The 21582-nt window shown below is 41.3% G+C and overlaps 1 protein-coding gene across 3 annotated transcripts in view; it reads left to right on the top strand.

Annotated features, from left to right (window-relative positions):
• Nucleotides 1-249: 249 nt before the first annotated feature.
• Nucleotides 250-21582, top strand: part of RIMKLA (ribosomal modification protein rimK like family member A) — a 37235-nt gene continuing 15902 nt past the window's right edge. For all 3 annotated transcript variants that reach the window (XR_014023743.1, XR_014023744.1, XM_081307734.1), the window contains exons 1-4: nucleotides 250-554; nucleotides 13547-13777; nucleotides 14929-15015; nucleotides 21331-21534. Coding sequence is in view for 1 of the 3 variants with exons in the window: in XM_081307734.1 (XP_081163860.1) it covers nucleotides 392-554; nucleotides 13547-13777; nucleotides 14929-15015; nucleotides 21331-21534 (685 nt within the window). In the remaining 2 variants the exon portion in view is untranslated. The remainder of the gene's footprint in view (nucleotides 555-13546; nucleotides 13778-14928; nucleotides 15016-21330; nucleotides 21535-21582) is intronic.

Here is a 21582-nt window from a genome sequence, read left to right as displayed (position 1 = left end):
GGGGGGTCCCCGCACCGGCCAGGGATGCCCTCCCTCCACCTGGCCGTCCCCGCCGGCGGCTCCTGGGCTCACCGCGGCTGCAAGCCCCGCCTGGCTCGGCTTTCCGGGCGCCGCAGGCCCCTGGCCCGCCGCCCCTCCCGGGCGCCGCCCGCCGGGACAGCCTCTGCAGCTGGCCGCGCGGCCGGCCCGCGCCCACCGCCGCGCGCTGATTGGCTGGCTGGCCGGCGGCGGCGCTGAGTGGCCGGGCAGATTCGCTGGGTCAGGGCTGCAGAGGCGCCTGGCGCACTGGCGGGAGTGGAGCCGCGGTGCGCTGGCCCCGGACGCCCGCCGCCAATCCTGCCAAGAGAGCGGGTCAGGGCGCTAAGGGGTCCGCGCCGCCGCCCTGGCCACCATGTGCTCCCAGCTCTGGTTCCTGACTGACCGGCGCATCCGCGAGGAATACCCGCAGGTGCAGATCCTGCGCGCCCTCCGGCAGCGCTGCTCCGAGCAGGACGTGCGCTTCCGGGCGGTGTTCATGGACCAGATCGCCGTCACCGTCATCGGCGGCCACCTCGGTGAGCGAGGCGGGACCTGGGAGAGCTGGGCGGCGCGCCGGGGTCTCTGAGGGCCGTCCGGGTGGGCGCGCTTTCCTGGGCCTCCCGCAGCCAAGTCTCCTTCCGGCCCTGCAAACCAGCCGCTCTCTCGGGCGAGACCCCTTGTGTTAGAGAAAGCCCCTCACCTTCATAACCTCCTTTAATCACTATCATCTGTCCTGAGGCCAAGATTTGAGAAGGTGATTTAATTTACTTAGGGGACTTTGTTTTGTGAGGAACCCAAATTCACCTGCAGCGACCCTGGTGTCCGAGAAAAATCAAGCTGCAAACCCCAAATTTACAAATTACTCTTTCATCCATACCCTGTCAGTTTAGACTGAGATTTAAGAAGCTAAACTAAATTTGCAAAATCCCTATTATGATGGATGTTTCGAAACTTTTCCAGCGGTGTATATACATCAGTAATGCCCTACATAGAGAATTATACCCAAACCGGGAACCTCCATATGGGGAAAACCCAAGGAAGATTGGAGTCACCTCTGAAGTGTAAAGTGGGAGAGGAGACTTTTGATGCGTTTTTTTTTTTTTTTAACTCAGCCTCCTCCCTAAAAGTGTTGAATTCTTATTCCAGAAAAGCCGTGATTTCAGGTACACATCATTCAATCACTCCACTGCTGTGTCCCAGAGACTTTTTTTGGGGTAAGATGTGGTTGTCATCTCTGACCCTGACCTCAAAAGGTTAAGTATGTTTTCAGATATTCTTAATTATCCTTACTACAAGGCCTTTCTGCTTTAGGAATTTGTGGCTTAGGAACCTCATACCCACTGACTTGCTGATTGTCTCCTTTGCTCCACCAGAGGTGTCCAGCTATTTAAGAGGGTCCAGGACTCAAAGGGGCTTGATTCTAGTTCAGGGTGCTTCTTGGGATACTGTTCATATTATTCTATGGGATTAAACAGGCACATAATTTGTTTCTTTTCTTTGGCAAGAAAAGGGATTCCAAATTCTGAACAGGATACTTACAAGTGAGATTTTGAGTATAACCAGTCTCTAAGTGGAATATATCAGTTGTAGGTCTTCATCCATAGTTTACCTAACCCTACATATGTAATATCAGATTGTATATCCTGTTGAAGAAATACACTACAAACATTAGGTGCCTTATGTTTAAAGAGATGTCTTTCCAATGTAATGTAAAGGGTTTCCTCTCTCTATCTTCGATTTGCTAAAACTCACAATTAGTTAATGTAGAAATAGACTCCTGAACAGGGAGTCTGCAGACCTGGATTCTCATTACAGCTCTGTATCTTGTCTTTGTTTTGGGTAAGTCACTTTGTCTTTAAATCTCAAGCTTCTCGTTTATGAAACTTAGGGTTGAGGTTTCCACAGCTTGAAAATTCCATGTTTTAATGCTATATTTAAATAGGATAATCTGTTGTATTTTGCTGATCTAAGTTAGATACTGAAAACACAGGCACACACCTAATATTCCCCATGCCCCTGTGAGTTTGCTTGCTTGCTTATTTCTTTATTTATTTTATAGTTTATGAAGATGTCTTTTTTGAGCTACAGAAACCAGAATTTCACATCATGTTCATTTTGTAGACCCATCATGAATTCTGTGAACAAGTAGAAAAATGCTCTCTGTATCGAAAAAAAACCCATTTTTAAGAATCAGTCCTAGTACAAGAGAAAATTAAACGCTCATCCTATAGAAAACATTTACACCCTTTGTCTAGTGTCTTAAAATTTAATGAAATTCATGTGTGGATGTATTCCAGTCAGTTCACAAACCAGGAGTTACTTATTTTTAACTACTAGAAACCCTACATAGCTATTTGCCTGGTGATGGAGAAATTGAAGGTAAGTAATTTTTGATGCAGTTTTCATTTCTTGATAATTCAGAAATGGTTACATACAAATCAAAGCACATAAAACAAGCCTATTAGATCACCATTTCTGCTGTTCTTAGCTGTCAAAAGATTTATTGGCTGTGGGAATAGGTTAATTCAAGCACAAGAAAGTGAGTTCTGTGAGAAGAGCCACCTTGTTTGCTTTGTTCAGGGCTATGATAGTGACTTGAATGATGCTTTGTATGTAGTAGGCACTCAATTTTTGGATGAATAAAGATGTGAGTTCTATTTCCCAGCTTCTTCTATAGTCAAACTGTAGAAAACCCTCAGCAATTTGCTGAGCCAGTTATTCCCCTGAAAAATACTTCAGGATTCACTTACTTGAAATATATACAGTTATAATGATAGTGATGCTATTTCCCTTTTGAGAATTATAGAATATGAGAGCTGAGAAGGACTGAAGATCATCCATTTTAACTCCTTCATTTTACAAAGAACTTGAGGCTCAAATAGATGTAGTGACTTCCTTAATACTATCTATCTAGCTAGCACATCCACAGTTAAAACAAAACAAAACAACCTAATATCTGGGTCTTGGAGTATAGCCCTGGGTTCAATTTCCAACACTATAAAACAATCTCTGGAATCCCCCCAAAAAACTTGATATCCTAAATACCAGCCCATTTATACAGATAATTATGCTTTAGATACCCACAACTTATGGTATCTTTCTCAGTAGATGTGGAATTGAGCTGAATTAAATTCAGATTTTTCTCACTAGACACTGACTTTGCAAGCAATTTTATAATTTAGGAAATTAAGGTACCACCTTTCAAAGTCTTTGTGCCATTACTTCTTTCTTTCCTTCTTTAGATTAGGGTAGGTAGATAATAAAGAAGTTGGTTTGGGGAACATATGGGTGGTCAGTGCCTCAATGAATTGCTTAAATTCATTTGTGAGCTTTCCTCTCTATAGGATAATGGGAGACCAAATCCAAGAACTTGAATTTCAGGTTGTATCTGGAAGTAGGATTCAGATAAGAGATTCAAAGTTTTGAATTTAAAGGTTGCAATTATTTTAAATAATACTATACATATAAACAGAAAATGCTATACAAATGCAAGGTTTCATGCTTATTATTCTTAATGTAGTAATCTACCCTTCCCCAAAAAGATGGTTGGGGAGGTAACTGGGACAGGGGGAATGATCTTTAGGTGACTCAAGCAATCCTATAGAAAACATCCTCCTTTCACTTCTGTTGGGTGTAGCATTATGAAAATCACAACTATCTCCCATTTCTTTTTTAGAAGCCAAAGTTCTTCATTCATTCATTCACCAAATATTTATTAGTTATTCTCAACCCTAAGCATAAGGTGATGAATGTGACAAAGTGCACATCATGTTATTATTATTACTATTATTAATAGCCACGGCTATCTATCTATCTATTTATAGTGTTTTGTGTAAGGCATAGGTCTAGGTTTTTTTATTTACATATTAATTCTTATAGATGCCAATGTGGGTCACTAACACATAATAGTGGCTGGGAATTAGAACCAATACTTAGTAAATCTAGTCTAAACATTGTGTGTGTCTCATCCCTTCTGCTCTACATGGGCTTACAGTGACTTCAACATATCACTCTATGATTCCTGGCCTTACACTAAAATCCTCTGAGTTGTTCATCTTGCCCCCTCCACATGATGAATTATTATTCATCCCTTAAATCTGGCACAAATCACTCATCTCTGTATACAAGTCTTTCTTGAACTCCCTACCATGTCTGCAAGTAGTACACTCTCTTCCATGTGCTGCCAAATAACATTTCCATACCTTTAAAAGTTACACTCACCTTTTCAATGTAATGCTTCTATTTACAAGGTTTCTATCCCTTCTCCCCATGAATAACTGTGGATTCCTCAAATGTATACTCTCTAACTGGTACATAGCAGGCCTGCAGTTCCTGCTTGTAGGATGACTGAGTAAAGTGCCTTAAAGGCTAATTTGAAGTACATGCGACTTTTGTTATAATTAGCTTCTGTGTTTGGGAGATCATGATTGAATGTGTAAATGTTTCTGTGATGAGCCATCATAAAGGACAGATTCACTAGTGACATTAAGTTTTTTTGACCATCTACCCATCTGAATCATAAACTGGCTCAAGAAACTAGTCACTAACTCAGGGACAGAAACCAAAACACATAAAATGAATCCGACCTGGGAAATGAGGTTGTGTTACAATTTGTCTCTTAGCAGAATGATTCAGCATTCCTTCTCTTACTTTCAGAGCTAAAATCTTGGTGGCATGTCCCTTTTGGGGGGATGTGGGGGATTCTAACCTGGGGCTTTTCATACACTAGGATAGTGCTCTACCATTGAGCTATATTTCCAACCCCATATGATAATTTATAAATCAAGTTCCTTAAATTAAGATGTTCTTGAATTCTTATAGTAATCAGCTAACATTTAAGAGAGTTGAGGGAGGGGAATGTTAAGTAAATTTGAAAGAGGCAGTGGTATACCCCAGCCTGCCAAAAGACAACCAAAGGCCCCACAGAAAGCATGGACCCCCATCACCCCATCACAGTACAAAAAGACACTAGCAGGAAAGGGCGCTAAGCTGACTTTTGTGCAGAGAGCTTGATCTTCTGTTAAAGGCCTTTCTGCTAAAGGCCTGGGCCTGATACCTTGTAATCTCAGGGATACACTGTGCAGCACTAGTGGAAAGAAAAGTCAAAGAATGGGTGGAAGCATTTATTGTATAATGCTTCCAAATTGATGTGAGTGTCGCATGGGTATGCTTTGCCCCATGGGTCCTCATATCTGTAGGCTGACCCCAAGGACTAAGAATGGGTGGAATGTTTAGTTTATGTTTTTAACAGTCATTTTTAGAGCCACCTCATGAACTGTTGGGAAAAGTTCTAGAACTAGTGAATTGGGATCCTTCATAGATACCAAAGCCTTACTCATAAATTTCCCAACCACCTGTTGCTGCTACCATAATACTTTGACCAAATTTGTTAGGTTTGCCTGGTGGAGGGAGTCCAGCTGTCACTGAGAGATGTCAACCGTCCACAGTTCCTCTCACTCCCCTTACCTGCAGGGAGTCCAAGGACACATAGTGCTAGCCCCTCTTACTCCAGCCACTTCCCTGGTCACCTTGCCCATTGCCTAAGAGAATGCACCTTACTAGGGGTTTCTGTTGTTTTAATATAAACCTACAACATGATCTGAAATTCTTGGTCTATTTCTGTTTGATCTTCCACTATTAAAAAGTTACTCAAGTTGGGCTGGGGCTGTGCCTCAGTGGCAAAGCGCTTGCCTAGCATGCGTGAGGCACTGGGTTCAATCCTCAGCACCACATACAAATTGACATATAAAATAAAGGCATTCTGTCCATCTATAATTACAAAATAAAAATAAAAATTAAAAAAAATGTTTCTAAGCAGATGGAGAAAAGTGCTGTCACATTAAAAAAAAGTTACTCAAGTCTATGAGAAAGTGATAAATTTAAATTACTTTGTGTTAAGGAACAAACAGGCATAATGGTTCTTTACACCTGTAACTCCATTATTATTAATATGTTAACATATGTCTTAATTTCACAACAGGCCTATTCATTCATTCCATTCAACAATGTTTATTGAGCATCCATTCTGCCAGGTACTGAGGTAGCAGAGAGTAAGAATAGATATGGTCTTCACCTTCACTGTTATGATTTCATTCATTTGTTAGTTTATTCTGTCAACAAATATCTGTTGACTGCCCACCATTCTAAAAGATACCATTCTAGGTACCAGAGTAAAACAGCCAGAGACCTCTGCCTCTCAAGGAGTTTACATTCTAGATGGGTGAGATAGAATATAAATAAGGTAAAGTAAAATAACTAGTGTATTGGTTGAAAAAGCAAGAAGAAGGACAGAATGTTTCTGGAGGTGAAGGAGGGTTTGCCATCCCAGGGTGGCTAGAGCTGTCCTCACCCGGAGAGGATATTCCTGTAAAGACCTGAAGGAGGCGAGGAAGCAGGCCATTTAGATATGTGACAGCAGAGGAGGCCAGACAAGCGGGAGAGCAAGGAGGCCAGTGTGGCAGAGCAGGGTGAGCACGGGGGCGAATGTGAAGAGGTTGTCAGAGGCAGGTGGGAGACAACCAGGGAAGGCCTTGTGGGGATTGAAGGCATTCTGTGTGGATGAACCTGGGATCCAGTGACTTAGGCTCACAAGGTCATTCTGGAAACATTTGAGAATAGACTGGTGGGAGCAAAGACAGGAGCAAGGTGATTCCTTAGGAGGTTATTGCTACAATTCAGGCGAGAGGTGGTTGTTGGACTAGGGTGATTTCAGGGGAGGTGGTGAAAAGAGACTGGGTCTCGGGCATATTTGAAAGACAAAGTGGCCAGGATTTGCCTGTTGGATCAGATTTGGGTGTCCAGGAGGGACCAGTCAAGGAGGACTCCAAAGTTTTTTGGAACTAATTAGGTAAAAGAATAAAATTTGCTATTTACTCATATGGGAATGGAGAGACCAGGTAGTTTGGGGCAATGATATGTGTCAGAACTTAGTCTGAGATGCCCATTAAACCTCCCGGTTGAAATGTCAAGTAGGCAGTTGATGGTAGATATTGGGATCCAGGGAAAGGCTTGGCTTGGAGATAGGAAAGGAGGTGCATATTTATAAGGTGTGCACATAGATGGAGAAGAGAGGGGTCCAAGGTAGAGCTCTGGAGCATTCCTGTCTTGTCAGGGGGAGGAGGCTGAATAAAAGGAGTAAAGAAACCCAGGAGTCTATGGTGTTCTGGAAGCCAAGTGGAGAAAGTAGCTCCAGAAGGAAGATAATGCTCAGATGGTGTCAAATGTTGCTGTCAGGTCAAGTAAAATGAGGAATGAGAATTGATTTTACAATGTTATATTAGCAGCTCTAATAAGGGCAGTTTTAGTGAAGTAATGGAAATGACATGCTTTGAAGACTGGCATCTTGGGTGGTTGATGTGAACAGGAATGAAGAACTTGAGGAGACTTGCCTTTGTGATTGCAAAAAAGAATATGTCAGTGAGGTGATGGTGGTGTTGGTGGCGGTGGTAGTGGTGGTAGGGGTAGCTGCAGCTGTAGGAGAAGGGAGGCAAGAGGGTTTGCAAAGCTCTGGGACCCTTCTGTTCACAAAAAATAAAACCAAGACCCAGAGAGACTTTTGAGTTTTGTCAAGCTACGTGCCTGCAAAGAATGGAATCAGAGCTCTGATGTGAACGCCAGGATTCTATTCATTTGCCATAATAGCCTTTCATCTCATGTCACCTTGACTTCTTGGAATGCCTATCCAAGTCTATCTCCTTTCTGAAACTTTCCTTGAATGTTTCCCTCAGGCAGAGATAATCACCCTGAGTGTTTCCCTCTCCTTTGCTGAGATATAAGAATCTATAGGCCCATTAGAGAACTTAGCATATTGACTTTTTTATTTTTATTTATTTATTTATTTATTTTGGTACTAGGGATTGGACCCAGGGATGCTGCTTTACCACTGAGCTATGTCCCAAGCCCCTTTTTATTTTTTTTTATTTTGGGACAGGATCTTGCTAAGTTGCTGAACCTCTTCCTAAATTGCTGAGGCTGACCTCAAATTGTGATCCTCCTACTTCAGCCTCCTGAATTGCTGGGATTACAGTCATGCACCACCATACGTGGCCTGACAACTCTTCTAATACCTATGTGCTCTGTCCAGGGCATTAAAGGCATTAATAACAGTTGTGTGTTGTCTTTCTTCTTGAATTCCAGGGATATGGTTTCTCTCACACCCCTTTTGCCCCCATGTCCTTTGGATGGTACCTATTCCTTAGCTATCGGTTGCCTGCCTGTTCCTTTTGGCCCTTACCATTGACTGTACTGGGCCCCCACTTTCAGCCACTGACTTCTGCACCTCTCTCTGATGGCTATTGTGGGTCACAGGAGCCCACTCTGCCCACATATGCATGGCAGGCCGAAGGGTCGGGGAATTAAAGCCATGCCCTCAGACAGGTTTCAACCAAAGGGTGAGTTGGTGTCCAAAGTTCTAAGTCGCTTGCTCCCAGGCTCCCCAGGTGGAATAACAGATGTATGTACTAATCCTCAGCAGGCCTCAGCTCCAGTAGGTGGTAACTCAAAATACGATAACCTTAGTTTGCCACATTCTCTCCCCCACCAGTGTTTCTTCAAATTCTCACTCAAATAGGCTACTTGCACTTAAATCATGGTCTCAGGGTGTGCTTCTGGGAAAACCCAAACTAGCTGTGGGATTGGCCCAAAGTAGGCACTCAATAAATATTTGCTGAATGAATTCATAAAACAATAAACTTGTTGAATGAGTGAATGAATGACAAAGTCATGTCTCTATCTTTCTCCATAAGGAGACTAAGCTCCTGGTTGGCAGAGACCACCTGGTTCATCTTTGTATTCCTGCTTAATAGTGTGTCTGACTCACACCAACAGTTCCATAAAGGGTGAGTTGAATTAAATGACCTCAAAATAGCCCTTGGTGGAAAGTGAAAGTGGCCACATAATGAACTGTGGGTTTTAGCGAGGTGGAGGTAAATTTCTTTGGGCATCTGCACCAAGAACTTTTTAAAAGCCAAGGAGCGGTGGTGACAGCATGTACTCGGGAATTAAAAATAACTTTCTTATGAGAAATTCTTTGGATGGAACAGGAAAAAATAAGGGGAAAGCTGGAGAATGACAGGAGCCAGATCATGTTTGGATGATACAGCTTCCTCAGGACAAGCACGAAAATCCAAGGTGCAACATGGGTTAGCCTCCGTAGTGGTGTTGTTGATTTCTGACACATTTCAGAACTGCCAACCACTGATTCACAGTCCTGCTAAAATAGAATGGTCCTAAGAGGTACCGTGAGTGAGGGCCTTTGCTCTGGTGCTGCAGGGTCCCACTGCTTCCCTATTTCTGCTGTTTGCTTTATACATGAAGTTCTTTTTGGGGGAGACTGGGACTGAGCTCAGGGGGGCACTCAACCACTGAGCCACATCCCCAGCCTTATTTTGTATTTTATTTAGAGACAAGGTCTCACTGAGTTGCTGAATGCCTTGCCATTGCTGAGGCTGGCTTTGAACTCTCGATCCTCCTGCCTCAGCCTCCTGGGATTATAGGTGTGCAACACCGCACCCAGCTGTACATGAAGATTTTTTTTGTAGCATGTTAGAAACCAGGTTAGTGTTGAAGCTTTCTTTTGTGCTGCCAAGGATGTCGTGTGTGTGCACACTCAAGTGATGCGTGTGCACAGGGTGGGAGGGTGGTGACCCGTTTTGCATCAGTTCTATGTAAAGGCCAAGATATTTATAGTCAAATCTGTTCCAATGATCAGTGTTATAAAATGCCTTTCTTTAAATGGTATGATATATGTTAAAGTTCTTGGCAAAGCACCTTCAACACAACAGATGCTCAATAAAAATGCTAGGTGAATTCGGATCTAAATTATAGCACCTTTTATTACCCATGCTTCTACTCCCTCTATGGGTATGAATGATTGAGAATAGCTTTTAAATTTTAGGGCACTACTTTCGAAAAATGATTTGCTTATTTCACAGTAATACTATTTCTCTTCGTTACGAAGTGCATTTTTTATTTCGGCTATTACACATACAAATGCATAAGTCTAGTTTTGTAGAATTTAATTTATCTCAAAATATAGGTTACAAAAAACAGATTCAGTTCTTTGGGAGGGTTACCCTAGTTTTCTATCTTGTTTTTAATATATTAAAATATTTCCAAATGAAAGTAGAGTTTAAAAAGAAATCAGGACCCAATCACGCACGAAAGTAGATTATTGTTTTTAGAAGTAAGTTGGAGAAAATGTTGTTTTGGTTTCAAAAGGTTGACTTAGACTAGGTTGACTGTTGGTCACTGTACTAACTAGTTTGGGGTCTGATTTATTTTTTAAATTTAACATCATCATCGTCATCATTATTATTATTGTTCACTACTGTCTTTTTTTTTTTTTTTAACCTGTTTAGGACTGAGTGGTCATTTCAGTTTAGTTTTTGTTTTGTTTTAAGTAATGTGAGAGTGAGCGTAGTAAGTCACAAACCCAGTCTGGAAATCTAGGGGACCTCATGGATCCCAGAAGCAGTGCATCTCCTTTCCTACCTCCCCAAGTTAAAGTGATGCCCAATCATGGAAAATCCCTTGTTTGAGGACAAGAACTGCTCTCTGTTCAGGGCTTTCCTTCCATTCACTGCAGCTAAACAGAGCCCTGTCCTCCTCATGTCCTGCGTCAGCTTCTCATTCCTTTGTCTTGAAGCCTGTAGATTGCTGTGGGAATGTTAAAGATTCTGGGAAAGGTGACAAGTTAAGTAAACTTTTTTCTGCATTAAGCTTATCTGGTCCTTTCCTGAATAGGAGATGTTAATGAGAGAGAGCAGAGATTACTTACATGGTCAAAGGTCTCAGAATTCAGACACATTTACTAAGGGCCAGCTTTAAATCCAGATTGTTCTTGGCCATGGTGTTGAAGCTGCTTCTCCCACTGAAGCCATTATGAGGGGCAACCTTTTGTCTGCCAGAAGTCACACTCTAGAAATGAGATGGAGAAGGCAAGGGGAATGATTAGGGGTCAGGCAATGTTGCCCAGAGCGAGAATGTCAGAACTGTGCCAGTGGATTAAGATAGAGTCATCCCTTAGTATCAATAGGGGATTGTCCCAGGACTCCCCCCACCCCACACCAATATCTGAGGATGTTCAAGTCCTTTATATAAAATAATGTAGTATTTACATATAACCTACACACAGCCTTCTGTATACATAAAATCATCTCCAGATTACTTATGGTACCCAATACAATATAAATGCTATATAAACAGTTGTGGTTCCCCCCCACCCCCCGCCCTGTCATGCTGCAGTCTATCCCAGGGCCTTGCCCATGCTTGGCTAAGTGCTCCACCATTGAGCTCCTCACCAACCCTATTACTAGTTGTTATACTGTATTGTTTAGGAAATAATGACAAGATATACATTTGTGCATGTTCAGTAGAGGTGCATATTAATTTTTTTTTGAGTACTTTCTATCCACAGTTGGTTGGATCCGCACATGTGGAACCATGGATATGGAGGGCCGTCGTGATTAGTTTTGCAGACGCACCCTAAAGCCCTCTGCACAGGGCTGGACAGCAGCACAGAGTCAGACACCAGACCTGTCTAACCGCTTGGTGGAGCCTTTTCGGCTCCACTTTAACCCATTCCATTCTTCATTTATTAAAGGCTTCAGTTGGAATGAGCCAGGCCCAAAGATATACCTTTGGAGAAGAGAGATGAAGTCCTGGTAAGACTTCCTAGGTATATGTGAATCTGCTTGTTGAGGCTGAGCTGTCTCTGTGCACTTGTGGTTGGTACTTCCAGAAATGGATTAAATTATTTTCTTCCCACTTAGAAGTTTGTTTGTCTGTGGCTTCACGTTGGGATTTGAAAGCCAGATGTTTTTTGTTGCTTCCCGCTTTTATAGGTCACTTTTCTGTTGCAAAGCCATTTTTCTCATTAGGTGGTAAAAAATCTCCATAAATTGTCCTAACTTGCTGAGTGGAGTGCCTTGCATATGTATAGCATTTTATGGTTTTCAAAGCACTTTTGCCTATACGATCTCACTGTGTAATGCTGTCCTGGGTGTTCTGTATATACTCGCCATTTCCATCAACTCAGATACTTCTCTTTCTTCTACCATTTTTGAGGATAACACACAGGGTCATTCCCTCCTTCCTTTCATATTATTTTCCCCCAGGGCTATAAGTGGCAAAGGAATATTTCAAAGTACAATAAAAGCATCCCATATGAGTGACACTGCTTTTTGATGGCAAAGTGAAGATAACCTGGAGGCTTTTTATCCCTGTGAATTATGTTCTACTTTCTTAGGTTCACACTATCAGCAGGAATATTTAAAACAATTTAGCTTAGTAATTGCACCTGTGCACCCTGCCTTTTCAGATTGGTGAAACATCTCCTACAAGTGTGTTAGATCCACCTAGTTGTTCTGTGGGTTTATTTTTTTGTTTTTGTTTTTGTGCTTAGTGTTCCCCCCCCCCTTCATTCTCAACTTAGAGCTTTGGTATTGTTAGTATTCATCCCTGATGGAGAAATTGTGTCTACCATGCACTAGGCATGGGTCTAGAGGCTGGATTCAGCAAAGAATACCCAGACAAAATACTGCTTTTATGGCTAGCTCTATATCTTGGAGTCTTTGAAGATAAGCCATAAATTTTTTTGCATAGAACTCCTTCAATAACTTGAAGACTACTCAGTTTCTTTTGAGTCTTCACGTCAAGCCAATACTCCCAATTAACCCAGTGTAATACAGCTTTGGGTCTTTTCACTGTATGTATTGTCATATATTTCAATTAATATTATTTAATACTGAATATTGAGTTTGATATCTGTTAAATACTGAATTGAATTGATTTTTAGTAGACTGATTTTTAAAAATTTTTTTTTGTTATAAAGGTAATATGCACTTGGAGAATTCTGGAAAATACAAATAAATATAAAACATAAAAAAGAAGTTATCTGTAGTTCCATTATCCACTGTTAAAATGTTGGTATATTTCCTCCTAGCCTTTTTCAATTTGTATCTTTTTATATAGTTGAGATTGGAATGCAATATTTATAATTTTGTATCCTGTTTTCCACTAAACATTGATACTTACACATTTGACAAATAACAGTATATTCATAAAAATCATTTAAATAGTTGCAGAATGTTCCAGCCAGATAGACTTATTAAGATGAAGTCATAAAGGAGTATATGGATTCCTGAATGGGGCTGCACTTTTTGCCTTTTCCTCAAGTCCTCCACCTCCTAAACCATTGTGCTTTAAGTACTTACTACTAGTCCTGTATGAAAGGAAAATGCTGGAATACATATCTCCTGCTGATTCCTCTAATTTGGTTTATTACTGATATGCTGCTCTTTTCCCTTTCTGTTCATTGCTTGGTGTTTCCTCATTATCATTTGCTGCTCATCCTTTTGGAGAATAGGGTTACCTATAGATCTTCTTGTAACACACACCAGAATATCCCAGTGGCCATTTTTGAGGCTCTGTTCCCGCCAGGTTCAACCTTGAGGAGTCTGTTGGAAGCGGTTCTTTGGGTGAACTGAATCATGGCAGCACAGGGCTCACTCTGATCCTTGGATTGCAGGCCTCCAGCTGAACCAGAAGGCCCTTACCACCTTTCCAGATGTGGTGGTGGTGCGGGTGTCCACACCCTCTGTGCAGTCAGACAGCGACATCACTGTCCTGCGGCACCTGGAGAAGCTGGGCTGCCGCTTGGTCAACCGCCCACAGAGCATCTTAAACTGCATCAACAAATTCTGGACGTTCCAAGAGCTGGCTGGACATGGGGTCCCCATGCCAGACACTTTCTCCTATGGTGAGTCTCCTTAAAATACAGTAGGAACTTATCTTTCCAAACCTTCTGCCTCTCTGTGTTTTCTCTCATCAGAAACCTTCCAGTATGACTTGCTTTTCAATGTGAGTCTGTTCATTTTAGGTGATTCAATATCTTGAGTCTTTATCCTGGCCATTCCCTCTGTCTGAAATGTCTTTGCTTTTTTCTGTCTGTAAGTCAATCGCCAAATATGTGTCTGTTGACACTACATGCCAGCCATAGTACCAGGCACAGGATCATAGCAGTAAGAGTCCTTCCTGAGGTATTTCCAGTCCATCAGAGGCAGAAGACAACAGGTAAAAGGGCAAGTTCAGTCCAGACCATTCAGTGTCTTGGTGAGACTTAGTGATCCCGGGTAATCCCAATGCAGTTTAGAAGACTTTAGAGAATGCTTCCTAAAGGAGATAACATCCATCTAAATTGAAGTTGTCCTGCTAAAAGAAGGGGTATGGGAGCAGGGGGTGGTGTAATCTAAGCAGAGAGAACATTGGAAGACTTGGTGGTAAGAGAGAACCTGATCTATTGGTAATATTGAGAATAGTGTGTAGAATGTAAAGAGAGAGAAAATTGAACTCTAGGATTGGAAAGATCAAACGGTGCCAGAACAGCACATAAATAAGATAGGGTTAATCCAAGATTAACAGGAAGTTATCAGAGGATTTTCATCAGGGAGGTGGCCTGGTCAGAGTGACAGGGCAGAAGATCACTTTGATTACTCTGTGGAGAAGGAATTGGATGGGGCCAAGTAGAGATAGATAAGAAGTTAATCACAGGAATGATATCCCATCATATTTACTGGTCCCCGCCATGTTCAAGAGGGAATTCTACAAGGAGTGTTCACTGGGGGTGGGAATCTTGAGGGCCATCCTAGAATTCTGCCCCCCACAGCCAGGATTATATGAACTGGAGCTGTGTGGTGGGCACCCTCCACCACACAGGTGCTTGGTAAATCTTGATTTCCATACCTCTCTGCTCCCACCTTTTACATTACAGGCACATAATGTATGTCTGTTGGATCCAATGGGTTTGAATTGTCTTAATCAGGGAGATATGAAGCCTCCTGCAGAAGGGCTGGGCTGACCACTCCCTGACAATCAGCTTTATCTTCGCTGACTCTCACTCTTTCTTGGCAGGTGGACATGAAGACTTTTCAAAAATGATCGATGAAGCTGAGCCCCTGGGCTACCCAGTCGTGGTGAAGAGCACGCGAGGCCACCAGGGTCAGTGCTTCCCTTCCTGGGCTTCCTGGGTCATCAGTCTGCAAGGGTAGCAGCTCCACCTGCACAAGTGGAAGCGCTGCTTGAGGAGCTTGCAGGGTGATTCTCCCGGTCCCCTCCACTTGGTCCTCTCTGTCCTTGCTTTTGTCAGACCTTTATCCTCTTTTCTTGGGCTATTGCAATAGACATCTGTCTTTATTGATGGGTTTCTGAGCTCCTCTGCTAGTGCAACCTCTGTTCATCTTATTTTATTCATTTATTTTTTGGGGGGAGGAGTGATTTCTCTGAAACAGATCTATTCTTGTCACTCTTTTGCTGAACAGCCCCCACTGCAGCCCCTGTGTTGCTGTTAGACTAAGTCCATATTCCTTATCATGGCACTAGGGCCCCGGGCAGACAGCTCAACCTTCCTTTGCAGCCTTCTCTGGTCATGTGGACCCCCCATAGTCCACTCCCCACTGCCTCTCATTCACCAGCTAGACCATGCTTTTTCCTCTCCATAATCCTTTGCCCTCTTCACTTTTCTGGGAGCACCATCTTCCTCTGCCCACCTGGTCAACTTTGGCTCATCCTATAAGGCCAGCTCCTAATACCATTTCTTTTCTGTCCTCATCCTTGGTCTCCCTTACTGTCTTCCAGACAAAATTAATTGCTCTAGCCTTTTTTGTTTCCATATCACTTTGTACATGTTTCTGTCATAGTGCTACTCCTGATGACCGTTTTAGGTGTAAGTGCCTGTTTCCTTCATTAGACTGTGAGCAGTTCAAGAATCTAGGGACTAGATTCTGAATCTCTGTCTCTGTGAGGCCCAATGCAGGGCTCAGTGCATACCAGGGACTCAGCAGAAGAGAGCGTCCTCCTGTAATATGTGAGCAGGTAACTCTCCAGAGGCCCGGATGGCATAGCATGCTTAGGCTCAGGGCATCTGGAGAAGGGGAAGTAGCCCCAAACAGGTATGTGATGATAGTGTCTGTGATGTAGGATCTGTGACATAGAAATGAACCAGACATAATCACTGCTCTCAAGGAGACCCAGTGAGTAGACCACAGAGGGGTTCCATTGCAGGGTGATGACCACTCTAGCAGACAGGCCTGAAGGAGGGAGGAGTCCACTCTGCCATGAAAGGAGACTTAAGTTACCATGTAGAATTTGAACTGGAAGAGATGAGTGAACACACAGAAGCAAGTGTGAACGAAACCACTAGTGGGAGAAGAAAAGACTATTGAGCAAGAGAAGTTAGCAAAGGGGAGCTTTGATACTATTCACATAAGCTGCTGTGCTAAAATCTAACCAATCTCATCACTATTTTTAAAAATTGTGAAATGTACATAAAATGCAACTAAATTTATCAAGTGCCTATAGAATTCCATGTACTATTCTAGATTCTAAGGATATAGATAAGAACAACAACACATGGGCTTGGGATATAGCTCAGTTGGTTGAATGCTTGCCTTGCCTTGCACAAGGCCCTGGGTTCAATCCCCAGCACCACACACACACACACACACACACACACACACACACACACAAAAAAAAAAAAAAAAACACAAAAATTCTTGTCCTCAAGAAGCTTACATTATAGAAAAGTGTGATGGTCAATAAACAGAAATTAAACATAACATGTAATATTTTTTAAAGTTTTAAAAATTGAGATATAATTTATAGGTATTCCTAAATACTTACTACTGTTAAGTTATAAAATTCAGTGAATTTTAGTATATTCACTATGTCTTATGATAATAACCACTATCTAATTTCAGAACATTTCTATCTCCCCCTCACCAAAGAAACCTTGTACCTATTATATCAAAATGGACTCTACTGTCATGTATAACTAAAAAGAACCAATAAAAATAAAAATTAAAAAAAAAAGTTAGTCCTAATTGCCCTTTCCCCGTTCCCTGGAAACCACTATTCTATTTTCTGTCTCCATGGATTTGCCTGTTTTGGACATTTTTAAATAAATGGATTCATATAATAGATGGACTTTGGTGTCTGGCTTCTTAGCATGTTTTCAGAGTTTATCCATGTTGTAGCATGTAACGCTGCTCTACCTCTTTTGAGGAGTCAGTGATACTCCATTGTATAGATATACCACATTTTGTTTACCTGTTCATTGGTTGGTGGACATTTGGGTTGTTTATTTCCACTTTGTGACTATTAAGAATAATGCTACTATATGAACATTTGTGTACAGGTTTTCATGTGACCAGACATTTTCATTTCTCTTGAGTATCTGGAAATGGAATTGCCAAGTGCTGTGGTAATCTCTGCTTCACTTTTAGAAGACTGCTGAGTTGCTTTCTACAGTGGTTATGCCATTTTACATTCCCACCAGCAACATCATATGAGAGTTTCCTTTGTACATGTCCTTGCCAATGCTTGTTATTTTCTATGTATGTATGTATGTATGTATGTATGCATGTTTATTAGAACCATCATAGTGGGCATGCAGTGGTTATTTCCTTATGGCTTTGATTTGTATTTCCCTAATGATTGATGATGTCAGGCATCTTTTCATGTGCTTAGGGGCCATATTTAAATTTTCTTTGGAGGAAAATTTACTCAAATCCTCTGCCCATTTTTAAACTAGTTCCTTTATTTTTGAGTTTTATAGGTTCTTTAATGTGGATACTTGACTCTTCTTAAATATATAATTTGAACTTTTTGTTTTTAACCATTTTGTATGTTGCCTTTTCACTTCTTTCTTTTCTTTTTTTTTTTTTTAGGTACTGGGGATTGAACCCAGGGGTGCTTAACCACTGAGCCACATTCCCAGCCCTTTTTTTTTTCATATTTTATTAAAGACAGGGTCTTGCTGAGTTGCTAAGTGCCTCACTAATTTGCTGAGATGGGCTTTGAACTTGTGATCTTCCTGCTTCAGTTTCCAGAGCCACTGGGATTATGGGCATGTTCTTGGTAGTGTCTTTGGTGCACAAAAGGTTTTTTATTTTGATAAAGCCAATTTTATTCTTTCTTCGGGTTCTGTGTACTTTTGATGTTATTTTTGTGCTTGCCTAATCCAAGGTCACATTGATTTACGTAAGCTTCCTTCTGAGAGTTTTATTGTTTTATATCTGAGTTTTTGATCCATTCTGAGTTCATTTTTGTATATGGCATGAGGTCAGGGTCCAGCTTGATTCTTTTACAGGTGAATATTCAGCTTGATTCTTTTACAGGTGAATATTCAGTTTCCCCAGTACCATTTGTTGAAGAGATTGTTTGTTCCCCATTGATTGCTCTGGGAATCCTTATCAAAAATTTGACCAGGCTGCAGATAAAGCTCTTTGGTAGAGTGCTTGCCTATGTGTGAGGCCCTGGGTTCAATCCCTAAGCACTGAACAACAACAGTGAAAAACTCAGTTGACCATATATGTGAAGGTTTATTTCTGAGCTCTCAAACTTTCTTTTTTTAAAATCTGTATCTCAATTTCATGTCATTGACATATATGTCTGTCTTTATGCCAGGCCACATTGTCTTGATTACTATGTCTTCATAGTAAGTTTGAAATTGGGAAGTGTGAATCTTCCAGTTTTGTCTTTCTTCTTCAAAATTATTTTGACTTTTTGGGATACTTTGCAATACCATATGAATTTTAGGATTAGCTTGTTGATTTCTTCCAAAAAGGAAGTTGGGATTTTGATAGGGAATGATAGCTGAATTTGAGAAGTATTACCATCTTAACAATTCATGTCTTCCCATTTATTTAGATCTTTAATTTCTCTCAACAGCATTTTATCATTTCAGTGTGTAAATCTTGTACATCATTGTTTAAATTAATTCCTAAATACTTTAATCCTTTTGATGCTATTGTAAATTGAATTGTGTTCTTAATTTTATTTTCAGATGATTTGTTACTAATGCAACGTACAGTCTAGTAGAAGGAAAAATGGATAGGGAATAAACAGAGTTTCAGTACTTTTTTATTTTTTTAAAGAGAGAGAGAGAGAATTTTTAAAAAATATTTATTTCTTGGTTTTTTGGTGGACACAACATCTTTGTTTGTACGTGGTGCTGAGGATCGAACCCGGGCCGCACGCATGCCAGGCAAGCGTGCTACCGCTTGATCCACATCCCCAGCCCCGAGTTTCAGTACTTTTAAGTTAGACTATAGTATCAATGTCCTTTGGCATACACAGAGGATTGGTTCTAGGATCCCTCAGGGATACTAAAGTCCGTAGATGCATAAGACCCTTATATAAAATGGTATAGCATTTGCAAATAATTTACACATATCCTCTTGTATATTTTCAATCATCTCTAGTTTACTTACAAAATGTAATACAATGCAAATGTTATATAAATAATTGTTTTGTGATGTTTAGGGAATCATGACAAGGAAAAATATCTGTACATGTTCAGTATGGATGCTGTGTTTTTTAAAATAATTTTTTGGTCTGTGATTGATGAATCTTCAGATGGAGAATCCTCACATATACAGAGCCAACTGTATGGAATAAATCCAAGGAGGGAGTGAATGCACGGGCTGTGCCCATGAGAAAGTTACTAAGCTTATGGACCTTTTATTTCCTTATCCATAAAACAGAAATAACCATCCTTACTCATGGCTTCATAGGGCTAGTGTGAAGTGTAAATGAAATAATAAGAGAAAAAGTGCTTGGCACTTGGTAGATGATTAATCTTTGTGCCTTTCTTTCTTTCTTTTTTTTTTTTTTCTCCTCCTTGCCTTAAAACTGCTATTCCTTTGTTCATTGCAGACTAAAACCCCATTTTAGGACCTCTGAACCAATCCCTAGCCACCAATCTCTACTGAAAATCCCACCTAATGTCCAGAGAACTCCAGTGCTTCTAACTAAACCCCAGCCATCTGTTGCCAGATGCCTGATCTCCTGATGCCAAGTGTCTAACTGCTTATACTTCTGCTCATTAATTGAGACTTGGAACAAGTCAGATGCTGTTTTGTGTCTACTCACTGTTCTGTGTCACTCCTGTTTCTTCCTGTGCCCTTGCAGGACCCTCTCCAAATGACACTGACTGCCCACTTAACTGCACACCCTCCTACCACCTGTCACTTGGACATCTTCAGATCACTTGCTTGCACTCCTCCAGTTCTGTTGAATGTCTTGGATTCATTCAGGAATGAATTACTGGTTATGTCATGTTTTTGGAAGTTATTTTTCAGTCTTATATGCCACTAGGAACTGATGCCCATCAGTCTTTTTATTGAAACTTTGGAGGGCCAGGTGTGGTAGCACATGCCTATAATCCTAGTAAGTTGGGAAGCTGAGGAGGAGGATCAGCCTCAGCAACTTAGAGCCTATGACAAAATAAAAAATCAAATTGTCTGGAAATGTTGCTCAATGGTAGACTGTCCCTGGATTCAATGCCCAGTACTATTACAAAACAAAACAAAACAAAACCAAAAAAAACTTCAGAGAGTTTTCACTTCTTTTGTGATGGTGACAAGAAATTGGGAAAACCATTTCTTTGTTCTGTCTTTGCTAAAAAGAGTGTTCAGACTGGCATACTTATGACAGATCTGCACAGCAAATCTTTTAGGAACTCCTGCTCAGATCTGTTGACTAATATGCAAATGAAAGCAGATACTGAAAAATTATAAAACCATAGGTGATTCAATCAGGAAATAAAAAATTTAGAATCAAGAAGGAATGCTTTCCCAGAAAGCAATAGAAATGTGGATCCTTCCTTTCAAAATTAAATAAATAAATAATAAATAGGACTTCTGTCAGGGCTCCCTACTTTGAGCTCCCATAGATGTTGCATAGACCTCTTTTAGTGCAAATCATGCTGTATCATGGTTGCCTGTTTTGAATTTCTTTCCATACCCACTTCGGATTCCTCTAAAAATGTTCAATTAATTGTGCTCTGTAAACATTGATGGACATCTGCTTTGTATACCAAGCCCAGTGTGAGATTTGGGGGATACAAAAAAAAATGTGTTGGCCATGGACCCTGCCCAATCATCATCCTCAGGTGATAGGAAATGCTAATTAACTCTTTCTGGAATGGATTTGATTAGATCCTTAGGATTTTATTTTAGCCCCTTCTCTGTATTTCTGGAATGCATTACTGTTTCATTTTGAGAAGAGTGGTGGTTTTCTCACGGGGAGAGACTCAACAGTATTTTAAGACCTGAGGAAAATCAAGAGAAAATAAGGTTCAATGGCCATTTGATAAGAAGCAGGAATCTCATCAGAGAAATAGAAAGGGCCAAAATGAGGTAAGTTCAGAAAGAACTGATGCTCATTTGGGACAGGGAGGCATAATGGCAAGGACAGGGGCCTGAGGCTTCCCTAACTAACTGTTTCTCTTGCTCTTCATCTTTCTTCCTAAAGGAAAAGCTGTTTTTCTGGCAAGAGACAAACATCACCTTTCAGACATCTGCCATCTAGTCCGCCATGATGTGCCCTACCTGTTCCAGAAGTATGTGAAGGAGTCCCACGGAAAAGATATCCGGGTGGTTGTGGTAGGGGGCCAGGTGATAGGCTCCATGCTTCGCTGCTCCACAGATGGACGGATGCAGAGCAACTGCTCCCTTGGTAAGATATAAAGGCTCAGATTGGGTCTATGGGTCATGGAAGGCCACC

Source organism: Spermophilus citellus, assembly GCF_964194105.1.
Source record: "Spermophilus citellus genome assembly, chromosome: 9".
Classification (NCBI taxonomy): Eukaryota; Metazoa; Chordata; class Mammalia; order Rodentia; family Sciuridae; genus Spermophilus; species Spermophilus citellus.
Note: the sequence above shows the minus strand (reverse complement) of the source record. Positions and strands in the feature narration are given on the sequence as shown.